The 22,319-nt window shown below is 38.9% G+C and overlaps 1 protein-coding gene across 9 annotated transcripts in view; it reads right to left on the bottom strand.

Annotated features, from left to right (window-relative positions):
• Nucleotides 1-22,319, bottom strand: part of tp63 (tumor protein p63) — a 41,236-nt gene that overhangs the window by 12,670 nt on the left and 6,247 nt on the right. For 4 of the 9 annotated variants that reach the window (XM_027146592.2, XM_047813521.1, XM_047813523.1 and 1 more), the window contains exons 2-4: nt 20,346-20,483; nt 20,078-20,210; nt 5,728-5,973 (exon numbers count right to left, since the gene is read on the bottom strand). In XM_027146592.2, the coding sequence (XP_027002393.1) occupies nt 5,728-5,973; nt 20,078-20,210; nt 20,346-20,483 (517 nt within the window). Of the gene's footprint in view, nt 1-5,727; nt 5,974-11,675; nt 11,864-18,831; nt 18,973-20,077; nt 20,211-20,345; nt 20,484-22,319 lie in introns of those variants that run through there. The other 5 variants (XM_047813519.1, XM_047813522.1, XM_027146590.2 and 2 more) reach the window with 3 other exon arrangements.

Genomic DNA, 22,319 nt, shown 5'->3' on the forward strand with positions numbered 1-22,319 from the left:
CTTGACATTTTCCCTGCATACAACAACCCATCCCTACACACACACACACACACACACACACACAGCATCAGTAGGAACACCAATCCCAGCCCTGAAGCAACACATTTCAAACATAAAAATGTGTGCCGGCTGCTGTGTTTGCTCTAGGCCAAGCATGAGCTGCTGCTGAAAGAGGAAAACACACACACACACACACACACACACACACACACACACACACACACACACACACACACACACACACACACACACACACACACACACACACACGCACAAAGGGTGGAGTTGTACAGTGATCTGATTGATGGGAGTCGGAGGCTTTTTCACAGGGAAGGGCATTTTGGCGCTAACATGCAATTATCTCCCATTCATTGGACACAATCTGAATTACACAGCTTGGGAATGTAGTACATACAAAAGCTGTAAGAATAACTCTTTGAACGGGGGCAAGGATTTGTTCCAGTGACATGGCCTACAATAGGAAGAGCTCAATAGCGGACTCCACTAAACTGCTGGTCTGACACAACAAGAGCGACAACACCTGAAGCTTGGTGTGTGGCATTTCTTTAAAAGCCGAAAGCAAACACCTGGTGTTTCTGATCCAACAGTCTGCTGACGTTAACAAGAGTAAGGATCTGCTCTCCTCTATTTATTAGTACATCAATGGAAATTTAAAATCAAAGGAATAAAAACTGCCTAATGGACTAAACAATGATCCCTTTCACATACATCACATATAGACAGTGATCATTACATTAGGCTCAAAGATTAGAGAGAGAGTACAGATCTGCACATACATATGCAGAAATACTTCTACACACTCGCTCAAAACCCCTGCGTGTCAGGGCAAGTCTGCAGCTGCAGTGTTGGCGTTGAAGTGAAGAAGAGCTGCGCGTTCAGGCAGGATGAGGCGGCTAGGCCCAAAGCCCTGGCGCCTTCGGTCTTGTCCCCCCTCATAGCAGACATGTACCATCACGCCCCAGGCCGCTCGCAAAACCGGCTTCATTGGACAAAAATGCAGAGCTGTCCCCCTTCCCCACACACACAGCAGGAAGGAAAAAATATAGGGGAAAACACCTGTGATGGTGATTGTGATGGTGATAGTGACAAAACAGACTGGAAAAAAAACCCAACATGCATGGAAACCATGGATAAGGGAGAAATATGTGGAAGGCAGAAATGTTGTTCAAATTTATCTGTGTGAATTAAAAACATTAACCAAAATCCTTATAGATTCTAAAATTGAATTGAAGATTCTCTAAGCACATTTGTTTTGCACCGGATGAGACGTCTAAATGACGTATGAAAGAGACAAAGTAGGCAGGACAGTTAGCCGAGGAGCCAGAGAGATAAAGTGTGTATGTAGAAAGGTAAAGCGACACATAATCTATATCATGGTATGCTTAGGTTTTAGCACTTCACCAACAGTAAATCAGCCAATCGGGTGCATGGTAGCACTTAGTTACACTTGGTTAAAAAAACTGCAGGATATTTTAACACTTATGTTGAAACTCAAAGCTGGTCAGTTGGGTTCTTGGTTTGAACACTCTACAATTTAATAGATGATGTTTTCTTTACATCTCTACCTTGTTTACAGATGCAAACAGAACCCACTGTGCTTTCTGTCACTCCTTAAATGGCTTTTCATTAAATTATATGCTTTCAGAACGCATTCTTTCCCTGAGAAATGTGTGACAACTTCATGTAATTATGCTGGATTTCCCCAGTTTTCTTGAATGGTTGCCCTGCTGCACACCGCCAAATTATTTCCACTCACAAACCCCTTTTCATATCCTTTCTAGAGCTTTTCATCTGCATCTGTGTGCACATTCAAATACATACAAAAACCCATGGCACAAAGGCTGGGCTTTAGCGCCTGAAAAGGTCAGGAATTTAAAAAGCTAGTGTCGGCTGCAGACTGTGTTTTGGTGTGAAACGATAGCTAGAGGAGATCGAGATCATGACTATATGATCTGAAACAAACATGGCTGCAAGGAAATGAACAGTGTTTCATTGAATTGATTCGGTAATTGTTGTTCTCTTCTTCTTTAAACACTGTAGCATACACAAAATCTTACTATACAGGAATCCCGGTGTCTGTACTTCTTAGAAACATACATAGAAATAAGTCCCTGCATAAAAAATCTTTTCAACCAGAGCTCATCTGACATGAAAAAAAAAAAAAAACAAGCACTCCCTCCTCTTCTTTCTTTTTTTTTTCAGTAGGTTTTAGAACTTCATGCTGTGGAGTCAGACGAGTCCTGACAAGCTCTTTGACACAAACAAGCCTTGGCTCCATCTCATGAGGCATGGGACGGGCCTGCAGATGTTCCCGGACAAGCTGAATCTTGTCATTTTTTGCTGGAACACTCGCTTCTTTGAGAGCTCCCCCCACCACCACCACCCGCTTTTCCCTCCGCCCTCTCCCCTCCGCACTCTGCCGTTTCCTCCGGCACAGTACAGCATTAAGTCAGAGAACTTAATTCATGGAGCAGTGATTGGCCTCTCAGCACGATAGGGTTCAGAAAGGAGGCACAGAGTATTTACACAAGTATTATCAATCCATTCCTCTAATCCCCTGTCCTTTGCCTGAGACTACCCAGTATATCTGCAGTGGGGTCCAATGGGCTCACAGCATACTAGTGTTAAAATGCGTTAAAACGCTAAAATGCAAACAAAGCTGATGGTTCATCACACTTGTGATAAGTTGACAGTGGATTTCTAATGAAAGGCTCTATGCCCAAATCAAACAAATGATTCATCAACACCTTAAAACAATAATTTCTCTGGAGTCCCGGCTCAGAAAGTGAGACTAATCAGTGGAGTCATCTTACAAAAGACAGTGCAAAAAAAAAAAACAAAAAAAAAAAAACAGGATTGCAAAAGCATTCCTGTAAGTGAGGTAGGCTGGATTCAATACCAGGAAATGCATGAGTGTATTTTGTGTGTCACCGAAGCCTTACTTAGGAAGACGTATCTGGGATAAAGGTGTGTCTGCAAAAAGCAGGATTTATCTAGAAATCTGAGCCTTCTAATTTTGAAAGGTTGAAGCGTCAAAAGCAATATATATATATATTAGATGAATATATATTTGGTGAATATTACATTTTTTGTTGAATTTCTATGACTGAGATAACCCCCTCCCCCTCTCTTACAATTTATTTTAGATAAAAGTCCATGTTAAAATTAGAAGTGTGACTGTGACTGGTAAATTCTGTAAAATCTAAATTTTAACAAAGCATTTGTCTCTACACTCTCAGAGTATTTTGGCTACAACACAGAGACAGTTGCCCAGTGCTCATGCATCCTAATCAATTCACCACTATTACTGTACAATGGACAGGTACTTGGGGTTCTGTGCTAGGATGAGCCTCAAACAAGACAATGGAGTGCATTTTTCTCACACCCATAAACTTTCCACTGAACTCTGATGTCAGGTACCTGCTGTTTTTTGGTGGAGTAGGCCACATGAGCAAGGATGACATGGGCTGTTGTGGGAATCAGGCATATGTCACTATCCCACAGAGCCCGGCAGCCAATGAGCATGAAGCATGACTGTCTGAGAAAAGTTCCTTCCCTCCACTTGTTTACTCAGAGGCATAAGACATTACCTTTTATCATCAGTGTAATGGAAACACAGGTTTTTCCAGACCATCTTGTGCCAAATGGCACATCATTCATGATGCTGAAAATCAATTCCCATAGAATCAGAAACTTGTTTAATGAATTAACCCCTTACGTTGAAACGGCTGGAAATTCTAGACCTGCATTGGTATTAAATAGCCAGCCAAAACAAACCGTCACTGCCAGTACACTAGCTTTATTCTTTAGGTATTCTCATTGCAGACGCAAACTTTAGCTACAGAATAATTTTTTTATCGCCACCTGCCGGTGACATTGGATTTAACGGTAACGACTGTCCGCTGGGGTGCGCTGTCCCTTAAGATGACCGCCTTGTGGTCTCATATGGTTGGCTGTAATTTACAGCTAATATGTTTACTGCCTACAAGGGACAACCCCTAGAACCACTAGAACTTGACTAGCTGGTTTTGTCGCTTGTCAGTTTGAAGTGGCACAAATCTGAGCAAAACAAACATGACACTGACACATAAGTAGCTACTGTAATATTCACTGATGCATGTTATTGACGCCATGCGACGATAACATAGCATTTACCTCTAAATAACTAGCATTTGGAGATAACGAACCAGCAGGAGGCACTCATGAGCACTGAGTGTTTCGTCAAGATGTAATGACTTCATCCATCCATCCATCCATCCATAATCAACGAAATACATTTAATAATTTCATACATGTACACAGGACCAAGATTTTTGTGAGTACTAAATGTGAGTAAAAATGTGTACTAAATCATCTGGTAATTTGTAATCTCTGTTAGGGTATCCTTCCATTATTTCATCAACTACTGTATCTTCTTACTGTTAAGTTTATTGGATAAAATATGAAGGTGAGTTGGATGAAGACCTGAAATGTGACTTAGAATAGAATTGCATATATATTTTTGAGAGGAATCCGGATGCCTTTTAAGTGCTTGCTTAAAACACTTGAACTGAACCACTTGAATTGAATATGGGGGCACCTACAGTATATGCAATAAGTAATAAATAAATGACAGAATATTGAGGTTTGCAAACACTTTACAAAATGCCAACTGTCTTTATAAACACTTACAATGACTAAATGATATGTTTTTGCATACTTTCACACATTTATATATTAGAGCTTACGTTGTACATGTCCCTTAGTGTAATGTCTCAGAGTTAATCATAACAGCTGATTATTATTGATTATTACTGACTAAACTGATGTCTTCCTCCCCTGCAAAGTCTGTACCTCAGAGTCCACCTAACCAGTAACACTATGATTATAAATAAATATTTATCTGATTATAGGTAGAATTTGAGCCAATCCCACAGATTTGTACCACAGAACCCTATTGGGCAGTAACAAAGCTGCAGTCAGGGCTAAGATTTAGTGTGGGAGAACACACCTCTCAGTAAGAGTAGGCCAGTTAAACCTCAAGGGCTTTTTCCTTTTGACAGGTGCAGTTTGGTAATTAAGACTTCCATATAGATCACAGAAGAGCCTAGAGCTGAGATCAGTCAAAGACTTCACACTGCTTCAAGAGAAATAATCTTCCTTCTAGCGGCATGTGAAAGGCCATAGCTGGTTAATTTATCTACAGTAAATGAATGCATCATTATAGATAGGAACAGACATAATGCCTTTTGTATAACAAATGAAAATTTACATTTTCTCCGAAAAATCAGTCTCTGAGGCTTCTAAACCATGTCATAATCAGCCTGTATGACTTCTTGGGAGTGGTAATAACTGGAGGGCACAATGTTGTAATTTTAGTAGCAAAGAGCTTCTGTTGTATGTTTTAATGTACAGTAGGCATTTCTCGCTTATGACTTTTTCCACAGAAATTGCATTACAGTTATTAAATTAATTAATTAATTAATTATATTGAAGTTGCATTATCTCTTATCTGAGTTAATCAGACCTCTGTAGGAAGAACTGAACTGACTCGGCCAAAAGTTTTTCATTTCATTCATATGACAATAAAATGAGTGTTGCTTCTGTTTCAGGTGAACCAATAAAGCCTGTGTTTGGATTTCTGTAAAGCTGCTAAATGTTAAAAGCACTACATACATAAAATTAAACTGAACTGATTAGAATAAACCTAGAGTTCCTGTGTCTTACCGTCCAGGTGGCTGACTTGGCTGTGCTGGACTGCTGGAAGGACACGTCAAAGGTGTGAGGACCAGCGTAGTCTGTGTTGGAGGGGATGGCGGGAGATGGAGACAGAGCCTCGAAGGTTGAACTAGGCTGGGCGTAGGGCGACGGTGCCGTCACATTGTTCTGAGCATGCTCGTTGTAGGGGCTGGTGGAGGTGGAGCCGCCATTTTGATCCATTCCGTTGAAGGGCCCCAGAGTGGTGTACTGCGACTAGAGAAAAAAAAAAATAGAAAATGAAAGTCATGCAAAGAAACCCCTATATTCATAGCCGTGCTAGACCTTCAATAGAGTAAAACAGCATGTTATAAGAACAGAGGTGTTATAAAGGGTGAATTGAATCTGTTACCATTAACTTTGATGCTGGTACATCAGATATTGATGTGAAGAAGACCTTAGTGAAGTGCAACATGCATGGCGGCTAATTTGTAGTCACAGAAATATTGTAATGTTCTCTCCGGCCTTTGTCTTTTATTTATTCAGTTTTTCTCTCCTGTAAGGTTTTGTGTACTTATGGACTCAAAAATAAAACCAAACCAAAAATACAAAACTATAAAGGGAATGCATTTTCACTGATCAGATTCTGTACATAATTCAAATTCATGCTTAGATGAGCAAAAAATGGGCCAATGTTTGGTCTGACAGAACCACACACATCATAGAGAAAACAAATCCATCAGACTGAAATGTGCTTTCTGTAAAAACCCCCCCCCCCACTTCTATACGATTAAAAAAGTAAGTAAACATTTCAGTTGTACCTGCCACACTTACACCGTACCAGCATGCAGACTACCACAACTAGTGAAGACATCTAGTTATTCAACATCTAAACTAATGTAAAAGTCCAGTGTGAATAATCAACCAAATAGTGTCCAAATCTAGGACTCCAACAATGGCATATAATATTTCAATTAGATGTCTGTGGATGTGAATGGAGATTATCCCTAGTTGTGAATGGAGACTAATTGCAGGTCTAAATGGAAAGTAATTGGATTCTTCATAATATGATGGGCATTAAAGAAAGGGACAGTCGATGGGTAGACGCTACATTGCTCTACATACATTGTTTGAGCAGAGGAATTAATATGACTGTCAACTGAGAAGAGGGAAAATGTCCTGGAACTCGGCCAGCCTTTTCCTGCCCCAGTCCTCTGGTGGCTTAGTCAATTCCTTTCCCTTTATACATACCACATTCCTTTCCGAAGAAGCATGGCTGGGTGGCTATTCAAACCGTCATTAATCTCTACTAGAATATGTGTACATTTCAGGACTGAGTCAGCTGTCCAAGCAATCTCACACACACACACACACACACACACACACACACACACACACACACACACACACACACACACACACACACACACACACACACACACACACACATACACACACACATACACACACACTAGTGTGTGAAAAAAGCTAGTGGCCAAGGTGATGAGCTAGTTCACATTTATTCACAATTAATAAATAAAAAATGAAAATAAAATTTGTTCACTTCTTTGTCCAACACAGTTCATTCCCATACAGCCGAGTACACCTGGTTTACTTCTTTGACCTCTGCATACCTACAGCTAAGAGGAGTGATGCATTTCACCTGTGCAGATAGGGGTCAGTGTACGTGTGTGCCACGTAGAACCAATGAGACACATGTTTTAAAGACACCATCTGTGAAAACAATACACAAGCTCAGCAAGTATAGAAAAAAAATGGCGCAATAGCAGAACACACACAAACTCACTGCCTCGAGCTTCAACAGTACTACAGCTCTCAGACACAGTTACACAATGTAGCACTTACAACATAATGGACTCCTCTAGAGATGGAGGGGCCTGCAGTAGCTGGGCATACTGTGTGTGTGTTTGTGTGTGTGTGTGTGTGTGTGTGTGTGTGTGTGTGTGTGTGTGTGTGTGTGTGTGTGTGTGTGTGTGTGTGTGTGTGTGTGTGTGTGTGTGAAAGAAAGAGAGATCCTACCATGGATTAGACTTTAATTTTAAAACCGACAATAATCTGTTCAATCTGCTACGGACTAGGAGGGGCCCTTATTGAATTTTTAATACAAGGTGTAACAAAGTGGTAAAAACTGATTTTACTGCTCATTAAACTGAACCGCTTATGAACAGCTACATTTCACGCTATGAACTCAGACACTCAGAGGCAGGTTCTGTGGAAGAAAAACATAAGTAACAGTAGGACAACCAGCTCAAGCATTCAGTGGGGGGTGAATATCCCCCATACACTTTAAGTCACTCTGACATCATGGACTGTGGGTTTGTGGCATAGAAATACAGGTGCCAGAAGCCAAAACAAGGCAGGGGTGAGAAAGAAATGCTACTATTCATCAGAAGTTTGGAAAACAGAAATAAAGTTCAACAAATGCATGATGAACATGCTTGAAATTGAATGTATATGCCAGAAAGTTGTAGAGAACATACGAGCTCTGGTTTGCTTGAAATATTAAATCAGTGAATACACAACAGTGAGAAGACCAAAACTCACAAAACAATTCATTAAACTGTTTGAGTGCATGCAATATAAGCAATTGTCAAAGTCAAGTAAGACAAAGACATAGTGTGACAGCGAGCATGAGATTACACTGCCTTCAATCTTCTCTTTAATCAGGTATCCCCATAATATAACAGTCATCTAACTACTTTAACTGCTCTTAAAAATACCACTCTGTTTATAGCCTCCTCAGAGTGCAGGCCCATGAGATAAAGAGAGGAGCTATAAATCAGACACCCATGATGGGGCTGGTATCCTTTAATAACGCTGGTACACAGGCCACATTTCTTTCACAGTGGACAGATGCTGGGGTAGGCGCATCAATTCAATGGCAAGCGTACAGAGCAATAGAGAAAAATAACTGACCTTCGGAATGATAGCTCTCAATGCCACCCTTGGAATCTCAATAATGCAATAGCACATTGCAAAGATTTTTGAAATGCAAACAGTCCCTTAACTAAAAGGTTACGATCGATTTCAAGCCAATTGCATAAGCTTTGGTTTTGGCAACTGCCAGGATGAATTAATTACTGAATTTAAATTACTGATAAAAATCTTACATAGTAGGTTTTGGCCCATGTTCCTAGACAACCAAACTAAACTCTTTGTGTCATGCATCATTTACCACAGAGAATGGTATCAAATATTGACATTACCTCCACTATGATATTTTCACTCAGTTACATAAGATATGTGTAATACATGTAAGAATACAAATACAGTATGACTTGTTTGTCTTCAGGGACCCAAACTGTGTTCATTATATTTCAGCAAATGTAGAAGCTCTATGCATATTTGAACTTGTGTTGATTTTTACCTGATATATAGTTAAAGTTTAAATTACATAGTTATATAATAAGAAACATAATTATGCAAATCTTTTAAAAAACTTCGTATGTTTATAAAAGTTAGGAAAATTAAGATAACCGTTTTGCAATTCGAATAAATAAAACATGATAATAAATGTTTAACTCACATGTAGGCCAGACTACATCGATAAGTATGGTTCCATTTTATCTCTCATGACATTATTATAATAGAGAAATTACACTTTGTGCTTTATTTTACAAATGAACACATGGGCACTACATTCCAACACAACACAGTTAAAGAAGAAATCTAATCAGATTAGCAATCCTCATGGTTCTCATGGATAACTATCACCAAAAGGTAACTAGTTAGGTCCCAATTCCACAAGCAATAAATCATATCAGCATCTTGCTAGGTTCAGATTTGTATAAGGTGATAGATAGGATTCTTTGTTGTCCAAATCTTTGAGACATTCTAAGCTCCAGCAAAGAGACACGAGTAAGGGGTGACCTGGCCTGGGGGGTAAAATAGCTGCTGTTCTGATGAGTGCTCCAGTGACCTGGGCAGTGTGTAGGTGCTGACAATCTAAGACATTCTTGAGAGATCTACAGGGGGAGAGTCCATTAAGCACTAAATTGAGGAGGGGTGGTGGAGTAAGGAGGGGTTGAGTAGGGTGTCTTCACTAGCTTCATGCCCAGTGGGCTAGGCAGAGCAGGCGATTGTATCTGTATCAAAACACTGTTAAAGCAATTAAGCCTTTCACGCTCGACACCCCTTCTCTGGGATAGTATAGACACATTCTTTGAGGAGACTCTACCAAGCATTACATAAACTGGGGGTCTTTAACCAGATACCTTCCCCCTCCTTGAGATAAGAGAGACATGGGCATCACTCAAAGACCAGTCACTGCTCATTGCAAAACCTGAAGAAGCTCCTAACACAACCGATATACTTCAATGTATTTTGCCACCTTTATGTATATGAAATAGTGTCTGAGTGGGGGAAAAAAATCCTTCTACCTGCCATCTACCTCTATGTCTCCTCTTACAACCTTTTACACGGGTGACTCTGGAGGTCTAAAGACTACCATCATTAGAGAGGGAGAGAGGAGATGAGAGGGAAAAAGCATCTAAGAGCATTAATCAAAGCTGTGTGAACTGTGGATTGGTTACCTGAGCTTGGCTTTTAAAAACTCATAGGTAGTTAGGAGGATTGGAGTGTGTTTCTAACAGCACTCAGGTCAGACACCAGGCTAACGGTGTTGTGCTGACAATAGCTTTGTACCAAAGATTGGTGACTCTAAAGTCGGCAGTCTCAACTACCACCTGCCAATAAAGAATGGAGGGGATTTTGGAGAACAAACACACAAATCCACACACCATCTTAAACACAGAGGGGGGATTTCAAAAAAGACTCAAATCCAAATCCTGTCTCCGAAAACACTGAAGTAAAAATGTCTGGCATAGTTTTATAGGTGAATGCGTCACTGTGATTTAAAAACTTTCAAATACTCACTTGGATAATTAGTAAAACACACATCCTGTACAAAGTCCAAAAATGATCAATATAAATGCAAGCACAGTATAAGAAAATGTTTTGGATGCAAAAAGTTTAATGATCTAAAATATTTGCTAAACTAGGTGTTGAAACTTTTGATCTAATTTTTATTTATTCCCGCACTAAAAACAATCTACAAATCTAAATCAAACCTGCAAATTGACTGACGGAAGATGAAATTAAATTAAAAAAAATAAATGTACAAATCTCATTTCTAATTAGCTTAAAAATAGTATTTTTATAAAAAATAAAGTTCCCATTGTTTTAAAAAAAAAAATTATTTAGGAAGCTTTTTAGGCGCATTTTAGAAGTTTACTTTAGTAGATTCATCTGGTAACTTGATCCTATGAAAGCTATTTACTGTGAATTAATGTATTTTTAAGATTAGGTAGAGATGGAATACACTACAATAATAAGTACAAATATAAACTCTACTAATTTTTTAGTAAAATGAAAACACCGCTGACCACAAACCACATACTTGTTTTTCTGTAGTTTTTTAGTTATTTCAGCTATTGCTGTGAATGTTATGTTTAAGATGCCTTCACCATCTGTACTAAAGCTTTGCTAAACTTTAGCACAATTATTCTATGCAAATATGTTCAGCAATCTTAAGCAAACTCGCATTATTTGCCGAATGCCTTGGCAATTCGACAGACATAACAACAGTTGAACAAACATATTTGTGTTTCCTTCAAACAGACACAACACAAACAATCAACAACAGGCAACTGTTTGAGAAATAAAAACCTCATCACACACAACAAAGCATTTAGTAATCACCAAAGTAAGCATGCAAAAAAACAACTATAATGTTTTTCATATAAACCGGCAGGTTTTTTCTTGACACTATTTTTAAGCTATGTCCAACTACCTGTAAACAAATTTTACATGAATAACTAATAAAATTGATGCAGTGTTTATAGTTAAGAAAAAAAAGTGGGTCCAATTTTGCCAGTCGCTCCATGGGATCCTGCGTAAGAACCCAGAGTGAAGACCTGGAAGATCCGTTCATAGACGTGGACTAGTAAGGGCCTTACCTCACTGTATGATGCTGGGTTGTTGGTCTCCAGGTACAACATGTTGGCGCTGAGATTGAGCAATGCAGCTGCTGTTTGCTCCACAGGCTCCAGGATTCTTACCCCTTATTTTTTATCTATTTCCCCCTAAAACAATGGTGATAAGGACTACAGATGGGAATGGGACAGTCTTAAAATCTCTATAGGAATTCTATGGGATTGCCATATATACCTGGAACCCCAAAGGGGAGGGCCTGAGGAGCTACCTGTCCACACCCTTTTTTTGGGAAGGTGCTACCTGTCTTCTAGCCAACCTTTAAGAACAATTCTGCAATGTTCTCCAAAATATAGGAGAGTTTGCTGTCTGATCTCATTTCTACTAAAGACCATCTTGCTTGGTGCCAAATGGAACATTTTGAATAATGATGCTCTAGACAATTTGGACAGATAATCTTGAGATTTAAAAAAATTTGGACACAGATTTGTGTGTTCCCTGTAAAACAACAAATCTGTTGTAACTAACATCTCAAGTCATGAATTTAAATATTTATGGATAGATAAGCAACCACTAATTCTGTCCCTACTTCTCAAAACAGCAATTTAAAATTTGTCCATAATTTGGTGGTAAAAAACTTCTAATCATTTTCAAAGCTTTATTATTTGAAATGACAGACAAAACACAAAGGACACAATTAATTTGTCTGCATTTTGCAAAACAGAACAGAGACATACAAATTTTGAGGACGCTATGCTTTAAGAATCGTAAGCTGGCCTTCAAACATAAAATTTAGTTCACCATGAAGGCTCGGACAACCTCGAGCAGTCTCAGTCTCGTTATCTGCATATGAATGGATGCCCTCCCACCCCAACATGCCCCTAGCATTGTCTCTATTAGTGTCACAAAGGACTGGCTGTAGACTGCTTGTATCTATCAAAGATGACTGGTGTAGATGTGTTTTGAACACATAAATGTTGGTTCAGGGCAGGGGAACTGACTCTCTCCTTTGTAACCGAATTAACATGCCAAAAGGACTGTGGTTAAAAAAAATGCAAGAAAAAAATGAGAGAGAGGGAAAGAGAAAGACACAGGGAGACAGAGACAGATCAAGACACAGACAGTCAGTCAGTCCTGTCTGATACTGTATTAAACAGATTTTGAAAAACATTAGACTCTTATGGGTCCATATTTCATTTGAGTTTTTCTAGGTTTAGCTTTTATACTTTCTTGCATTTATTTCTGAAAGAACTGCTGATTTAAATTTCTGTCCATTAGTTTGCCAATAATGTTATGGTAATTATAAACATTAAACAATATCCAAAATAAATAATGATGCATTTATGTAATTCTAACTTGTTTTAACATCACTTCTCTCTATTTATTACAAAATAGTTATAATGACGTGAGATAAGTGCTCTTGTGTCTCCTAAATTATAGCAAAGTTGTAAGTATTTTATTTTCTAAAATAGAGTAAAAACCTTCTGATTAGTATCTGTATTATATTCTAGTCATAATGCAGAACCATAGGTCTGAATATGATACATTGCTGGCTGGTCAGCTGACATAATTTTTAATTGAAAAGTTATAAGTCTGACAGTTTTTTTATACTCCCTGTAGATTGGATGCCTTACAATGATTTCTCAATATATGAAAATTTTATCTTTACAGATCTCTATTGTACTAGTAATATTTCCAGGAGGGCAACATCATTTTATATTAAATCTTATATAATATTATGCATTATTTCTTTCATTATAATAATGTTATATTTAAATACTGGCTGTATTTTGTTTTGTATTTTAGTTTGTTTAAAAAATCCAAGTTTTGGAAAAAGGGGTGCACTAAAGACATTTGGACACATTTAATTCATTCATAAAGTGTGGACAGCATAGACTTGAGGCTCCAGCTCTGGGGTGGGAATACTATTAAGGCTCAGGTCAGAAAAGAAGAAAACTAATGCCTTTAGGTCATGAGGCTTTAAAGTGCTGTCACCACAGTCAACCCCCTTCTCCTAGCTGTAACTACTACCGTCTCCAATCAGTGGCCCACACCCTGTCTTGCAATTGGGGGGCATTTAGCCTTAGGTCACCTGGTCCAAGTACAGCCCAAAGAGACAGCACTACTCCACTACAGCACTATTAAATCCAGGGGTGGCAGTAGCTCTTATTCACAACCGTTTGATGAGGGCAATTAGGTTAGCTAAACAAACTTCTAATTAGGTTAAAACAACACTGGTGAATCCTGAATAGTGTGCTCACTACTATGTCTTTGAAATCCCAGTAGCTTACCGCTTCTGAGATTTGGTGAGGGCGGATCGGGGTGTTGTTGCATGAAACTACTAAGGAAAACTTTCAAAATCAACCGTCAAATAATTTTCCATTTATGAAATAAAAAAATGGCAGGCACCTAAAAAATTAATTTGGAAATGTTTGGCCTTAACAGTGTTTACAAAATTGACCATGAATAAAATAGAGACTGAACCTGTCTCTGGGGACCCTGTCTCTGCATCTCTGACCCTGATAGCATGCCTATTAATAAATTGTTTACAATATAGATTGTGGTACTGTATGGTGAATTTGAAGGGAATTTCTTGCCCAGTGGCAATGTATACATATATCCCATCACCACAATGAGTGGAAATGCATGTGTATCTGTTGAGATATACATCACTTGGCCTATATTTAAATGTATTTTTAAAAATAGCAATGGGAGCTCTTCAGCACTAGTTCATTGTTATCCAGACAGGATAGTGGAATAGTGATCATTGCTGCATTTGTTAAATGGTACACCACATTCTGCAGTGGAGATATATTAGGTACAGAATGTCAACACACAACACACGACAAAAACATTTGTATGGCAATAATCATCAGCTCTGGGAAAAGAGAGGAAGTAGAGCAAACACCAGTCTTTTGGTGCTCTAGACAAAAGATGCACTTAACCGAATGTCTCTCTTTGGGGGCTGTTAGGGCTTAGAGCTTCTGAATTAGTGCAGTATCGTGTGTCAGGTGCTTGGTGTTTGGCAAAACACCTGTACAAGGAGCTGACAGCGACCATCACCTCTCTGTTGAGAGAGAGAGAAAAAACCATAACAACAACAAAAAAGTTTTAAAATACCAATGGTGAGCCACCTAGGACTCAAAGGCTCAGCTTTGCTCTAGATTGATTTACCATTTTAAAATAAAACACTTATGTTGAACTAATAATGAAATTAATTTGTTCTAAAACAAAGACATAGAGGACAAGGTGAATAGTTTAATGCCTGTTGAGGGAAAGGATTTGCACTCCACTGTGTGCTATTAGGAGTTTGCTATTTGATGAGGATGCTACTCCCTGACCTTTGATTGGAGCAACCAGAGGATCTATAAGCAACCCTGGCTGAATGTAGTGGTATACTGTCTGTATAAGTTTCAGGATGCAGCCTTCAAGACTATAGACAGTACCACCCCCTGAGAGGCTAGCAACTGAGCAAAAGCCATCCATACATAAAAGATATAGGAATAACTGATTAACAATGAACAATGCTTGTCTGATTGTGGGAGGAAAGTTAACATCAACCTTGATGAACAAACATTTATGATTCATTCCCTGAGGTCTTAAACAACATTTATGCTTATTTTATGTCATCCACCACACACCACACAAGGCTACCCCTCTCCAGATGAACAGTCACAGTCTGCAATATGTAGAATTCTATACTGCTCACTTTAATTTTGAAAAATTTGTCTCTAACACCTTATTTGCCCATGCCAAAGTATCTACATGTTTTAAGTCAGCCATCATGACCACCCTTCTTCTGATGTACAGTTTCAGGCCTAAAAAACTACCATCCAGTAGCACCCACTTACATCAATAAAGATACATTGAGTTGAAAGGCTATGTATGATACACATAAAGGACTCAATAAGCTTACAGACTAAACCAGATAGTATGTGAGCCCTAACTTACCTGGAAAACAAGGACACCAATAATATAATATTATAATTGAATTGAAACTACTACACCTTGATCTGAATATATCTCTCTCAACAACTTCTTGACAAATAGGTCCCATTTCAATAGGATGTATAACAACCCTACAGTAATCAACACCCCTCAGGGCTTTACATTCTGCCAACTACTGTACAACACTGGACAAATGTCGGTTTGGCCAGACACCCAAGTCAAATTACAGTTGAGTTTGCAGATGATTTCACAGAGGTGGATCTCATGACCAAAATGAATGACACAGAATTCCGCAGCCTACAGAGACAAGACAGCCATGGGACTGGTACGAAATCAACAGACCCTTCTTCCACATCAACATGACTCCTGGGATGGTGGTTGACGTGAAGAAAGTATGCACCACACTCACACGAATGTGGAATTGGTGAGCAGCTTAAAATTCCAGTTAGAATCCTTCCTTGTCCCAGAGCAGATCCTGCACTACTAAAAAGGTCCATCAACACCCCTTCATTTTTAGTAGGCTAGAAAGACCTGGGCAAAGCTATTTTCCTTCTACAGAGATGTTGCATCAAACAACAACTGAAACACTGACGATAGGGAATTCTTCTTCTGCTAGTGAGAGCAAAGCAGCTCAGTACACACCAGCACCAGGCTTCCCACTATGGTGGACCTTTACACGAACAAATGTCAGAAAAGGGCCAGAAGTAGCAAGAGTCCCATAGAGGGTAGGACTCACCCCACCCATTACCTATTTATCCTACTGTCTTTGGGAACACCTAACAGAATTCTGAATAATATTTTTTTCCAGAAGCCAAATAGCTCACCAGCAAGATAACTGACAACTTAATGACCTTTTGATATCTGTATAAAACTGTAACACGACTTAGCAGTTCATACACAGCTAGGACTGCTCAGATTCTCTTCCTGTCATCTTATATGTTTTTCCTATAACTGTCATGCTTGACTTATTCATTATGCATCTAAATACAAAGTCAAAGTCTTGTTTAATGTGGCGTACAAATAAAAAGGAACTGAATTGAATTGTATATTGTTTGCACCACCTGGGCAAATGAACTTCACATACTTCAATATTTTTTCATGTATTCAATTCCTTTAAATCATCAACATCAAATTTTAGCCTGACTTATTATCCTGGAATATTGAGCCAGAATAAATACTGGTTCATTTTGTTTATACTCGTGTGCTAAAGAATCTTGAATGGTGTTAAAAAAGGATAATAAAGTGTTAGTGAAGTCTAAAGGACCAGACACCTGTGGGATCCTAAAAACAAAGGGTGGGATAAAAAGTCAACACCTGCACATAAAGATGTGGAATAACTTTACTACATAATTAGTTTCAGTAAACATCTTTCCCCCTTTTTTTTGCCCAATGCACAGACCAAATTATCAAATGATTGTAGAATCTCAATGGTTCTTAGGATAGTTTAAGTTTTTTTTTTTAAACGTCATGCTTGTACTGATCAACCAATTTATAATAGACATAATTACACTTCTGTAGAAGTTACAACAAAAGTTACGGTTACTGCAAACCACTGGCAAAAGACCTTCCAGTAAAATATATGTACAAAAATGGGTGAACAAACAGTAATTTTGGAAGTGGTGGCAGCATGTAAGCAACACCGCTTTTTAATGCTCTGTAACCACCTCATGCTGAGTCAGGGTCTGGCAGAAAAAGCACTTCAAAAGACCCAAAATAAAAGTCAGACACATTGTAGACTAAACAGTCAATACAATCCAAGTGAAAGACATTCCTATATTATGAAATGAACTAAATTCTTTTTTGGCTTGTCTGAATCCACGCCCCAATGTAAATTTTAGTGGGAGATATTCTCTCCAATCTGTCAACACCTAATTCAGGTGCTGCCTTCTCATTGGAGCACAGGGTGAGGCCGCTGTGTCTGGGCCCCTCCAGCACAAACATTACTGATGCACCAAAATCACTGACAGAATATTCTAGATACTTTCTTAAACTAAAAAAAATGTCAGTTAAACAGTGAATATAAAAAAACACCCTTTAATACACAAATTATAAATAAAAACTAAAAAATTCCACAGGATCCCTAAAGAAAATATGTAATTAAGGAACTGAGCTTCTGCTTTCGCTGTTATCCTTAAACATCTCTTAATGTCCCTTATTCATTATCCAAACCTTGTCACTATCTCTCTTGGACAGTAAGTTTGTAATCCTCAGCTGAGCCATAGCTCTGTCTTGTCATGAATTATTTTTTTTATTTTTTGGAGTTCAATACAACACTTTCTTCTGTCACCATTTTTGTCACATTCCTCCATGTTATTTGATGCCACGTTCTTGGCTCACGTTTAGTCTCGATTCCACCTCCACCACCCCCCTCCTTCAGTGTGACAGAGGAGAAGGCCCAAAGCTCAAATCCGCATGGCGGCAGGTGCTGCTCTAAATAGTTGCCCTGCGGCTAGTGAAAAAGTACACACCTCCCAGAGGAAAAGGAATTTCAGATTTAAACATAAAATGCCTTCACAATACAAACAGCAATCCCTGAGGGTGCTAAGTCTAGCAGTGCGTACCTTTTAATGACTCATCAAGCAGTCACACCCCTTGAAAGTATCCCCATCAAAAAGCTGGCCAATGCCCACCACCCCCCTACCTCAAATAGACACACCTCAGAGTGCTCCATCCCACCACTGCTGTGGCACGTCTGGTAGCTCAGGCAGGGGTGGTAGCGTGCCATGCTCACTGCACCACACCCAATATTAAAGTAAGGAAGGTGGGGGCGGACACGGGGAGGCAGGGTGCAGGGTGGTGCTGTAAGTATGGGGGCATTAATCACCAGTTCAAGAGAAAGCAGAGCCCTCCCCACACTCAGCACCCCAGGGTAGAGAATCACAGCGATTTGTGTGCCTCTCCTTTTTATCCTCCTCCTTTGCTTTACTGCTGGACAACAGCATTCCTGCACTGGGAGGAGACCCATCACCTCACTTCCCCAGCTTAGAGACCAAACTGCAGCTCTATCTACAACTCACACTCTCAGATGCCACACTTTCCACTGTACTTCTGGTGTGTATATGCTTTTACTTAGGCAGTTAATGATGCCTGACAGTTAAATTCTCACACACCCAGTATTTAAGGAAAAGAACGGCTGAAAGAAAATATTTTTTAAGTAAAAAGGACCGGGTGAAAAGCCTGGTGCTGAAATAAAAATGCAACTATCAAAAATGAAGGGCTACATGTTTGACTTACATCAAAGTAGAACATTTCTGATTGATAGTTGTCTTGCAGATCATTGCCATGTTCCCAGAGCATGAGTTCCGTTTATGCGCCGATTGTAGCAACAATTCAGAAATCAGTTCAGCTGTGTAACTGCACATCATCGGAAGCATAAATAGCAGCAGGACGACTGCTCAGTTTAACACTACAGACTTTCTATTGGTACACAGTTTTACATGCATTCAACCTAAGTGCAAATCCAATCAGATAAGTGCTTCCTAACTTGACCTGGGAAACCCCACACCAAACAACAACCACAGATGTGCATGTGGGCAATAACGGTTTTCACTGGAGTTTACCCCAGAATTTCCCCCAATGCCAAAGGATGCACCTCAATGGTCACACCACACAAAACAGGTTTTACTTGCAAAGTGCTAATAGGAGTTTTCTGGGGTTTTTGTGTCATCACATTTTTATTTAATTGACAGCAATTATGTTTTCAGCAAGGCAGCCTATAAATTAATTTATAGATAATAATTATAACCTTAATTTCCATAAAGGAAAATAGTGGAACATATAATGGCTATAATTGTTGGAAGAGGTCCTTAGCAATAGATCTTTATTATTTATATACAGGCATTTGGTTTTTATCCAGTTCTCCCATGGGAACACAATCTGTAAGTATTTCCACTGTACTAGCCTGTTTTTCACAATTTTAATAGTTTGGTCTATTACTAAAATAAATAAAACAAGCCTGTATGACCTAAAGTATTTTTTTAATCTATGGAATATTTAAATAACTTTTATATAAGCATATATTTACCACAATTACATTAAAATAAATAAATAAAAACAATGAGTTTTTGAAATGAGTTGCGAAACATTTGGCATTATGAAGAATGTTATTGCATTCACAGAAATGGTTTCTTCACTTGAGGCATTTTTTAAACCATTTAGAAAAAACACTCCAGATGAATTACTAACATCTGAAATCAGAAATCACTTCCTGCATTGCAAAATATTTGATCTGCAATAGAAGTATTAATCCTGAGGACATGAAGATGATGCAATAACCAAGAAGAGCTTCTTAAAAAAGCTTCTTAAAGTTTACTCTGTGAGGCTCAAATTCTCCTAGTACTGTGAAGCAGGGATATGTACACATTGTCAGTGCAGTTCACTGAAGCAAATAAAATGAAAGAGAACACTAGAAGGATCGCTGCATCGAAAAACGGACAGCTTATAACGCTAGTAATGCTGAATAGGTAAGTGGGACACTCACTGCGAGGTGATCGTCAGAGCCGTGCATGGTGATACAGTCCATGCTGATCTGAATGGTGTTGGATGGAGAGTTGACTGTTGCACCTTCTGAGAAGTTCAAGAGCTCAATGGGCTGAACGGTGTGGAACGCCGACCTGAGGAAGTACAAAAAAAAATACCCAAGGGGAACCTTTTAAAAGGTTCCAAGAATTTTTGTAGTCTTTCATATTGTTTTTTTGCAGTGCCCATTCACATGTGTAAAATAACCTGTGCTGTGCAAATATACATACTGGTCCAGCATCTCCAGCAGCTGGTTAAAAACATCCGGCCCAAGCATGTCAGTTCCTTGTGAGCTCGGACTCTGAGACATGGAGGCAAGGAAGGATCCCTCAGCCCATGACAGGCATGCTGCTGGTTCACGCAATCTGCTGAAACATATATGATACACAATACATATAAAATATTATCTAGTGCAAGAAACCCACATTCCTTGATTGGCCTATATCAGTCTGGTTGAGGCTGAAGGTCTGTATGTATATATGTATACTTGTGATTATATAATTATAACTCACAGTCATAAGAACTCTGGTCATTTTGTTTGCTGTGTGGTATTTATTGAACATTTTGTTGTTGTTAATTTTTTTCTTCTTCAAAAATTATAGTATATCTGTTTAGTACATTATGTGTCTTTGTATGAAAGTATCCATATTACCAAATCCACATCCACGTTCATTCATTCATTCATTCATTCATTCATTCATTCATTCATTCATTCATTCATTTTCTACCGCTTATCCGAACTTCTCGGGTCACGGGGAGCCTGTGCCTATCTCAGGCGTCATCGGGTATGAAGGCAGGATACACCCTGGACGGAGTGCCAACCCATCGCAAAGCACACACACACTCTCATACACTATGAACAATTTTCCAGAGATGTCAATCAACCTACCAAGCATGTCTTTGGATCGGGGGAGGAAACCGGAGTACCCATAGGAAACCCCCGAGGCACGGGGAGAACATGAAAACTCCACACACACAAGGCGGAGGCAGGAATGGAACCCCCAACCCTGGAGGTGTGAGGCGAACGTGCTAACCAATAAGCCACCGTGCCCCCCTACATGTACATGAAGATAATATAGCTACAATATCAGAATATTGTCTGTTGTTGAGAACATGAATATAGAAATGCTCATGACCAAGGTTTCTATCTGATGACAGGCTAATAATGGAGTGAAAGAATAATATAATAAGTGAGTAAGATTCAATTTTCATAGAAAGTGAAAGATAAGTCATATTCAGATGGCATTTAAATTGGGTTGGACTTGTTAATAAAGAAAGTAAACATCGACCAGTGTGAAAGTAAAAGTTTTCATGTAATGAGCAATGTCAAAAAAAACCATGAAAAAATAAAAGACTAGATGCATCGCAATGCTTAATTACACAGACAACAAAGCACACAAAGTACACTGTGTTTCAAATCAACACTGCAGTCAGAAGTCAACAAAATAAAGTCATGGTCACCTGAAATGCTGGTTTGGACTTTAATAACAAAGCTTAAGAGCTAAAAACATAAAGGTGGAGTATAGGAATGAAGCAAGAAACTCCCACACAGACATTGCCGCTCTCTAATTGCTTGTAAGTGTAAAGAGAAGCTTTTCAAGGAAAAGGTGACCATCAAATAAGTAAAACAGACAAATGAGTGTTTGAGGTGGTTAAGGTTGACCAGCTTGACAGGAAACTGATACAGGCTGATAGTGCTGTTCAAATGCTTTCTGGTTTCAATACTCAGTAAAAAAAAAAACTGTGTACACTTGATGGAGTTATAAAGACTGGGGCTTCTAGGGAACAACCTATACTAAGGGCAGTTGCTGGGGCAGTTTAAAAATGTTAATGTAGCTTTAGGGAGTTTTTATGAATTCTAGTCATTTGTAAATTAATCTCTAAACCATATAATATATACTATAAAAATTGCTGCTCGTCACTCGTCACATCTTTTGAATTTTCCAGTGCAAGAAAACACGTTGAAACGATTGTTACTGGTATTTATTCATTTATAACAGATGCCAAAGTTAAAGAGAAGATTTGAAATAACTGCATTTATACTTTTTTCAGATCTGTAAACTAAATCAGAGATTATTTGTGGTTCTGAATGAGAAAAGAAAGTATGACTGTCAGCACAGACACTGTGACCCTTCTCTCTCTGAAACGTAACACCAAGCAATGGCCTGAGGTCTTATTGTTCTTGTTGAAAAGCAGCGCATGCT

The sequence above is a fragment of the Tachysurus fulvidraco genome, chromosome 5 (genome assembly GCF_022655615.1).
Source record: "Tachysurus fulvidraco isolate hzauxx_2018 chromosome 5, HZAU_PFXX_2.0, whole genome shotgun sequence".
Lineage (NCBI taxonomy): Eukaryota > Metazoa > Chordata > Actinopteri > Siluriformes > Bagridae > Tachysurus > Tachysurus fulvidraco.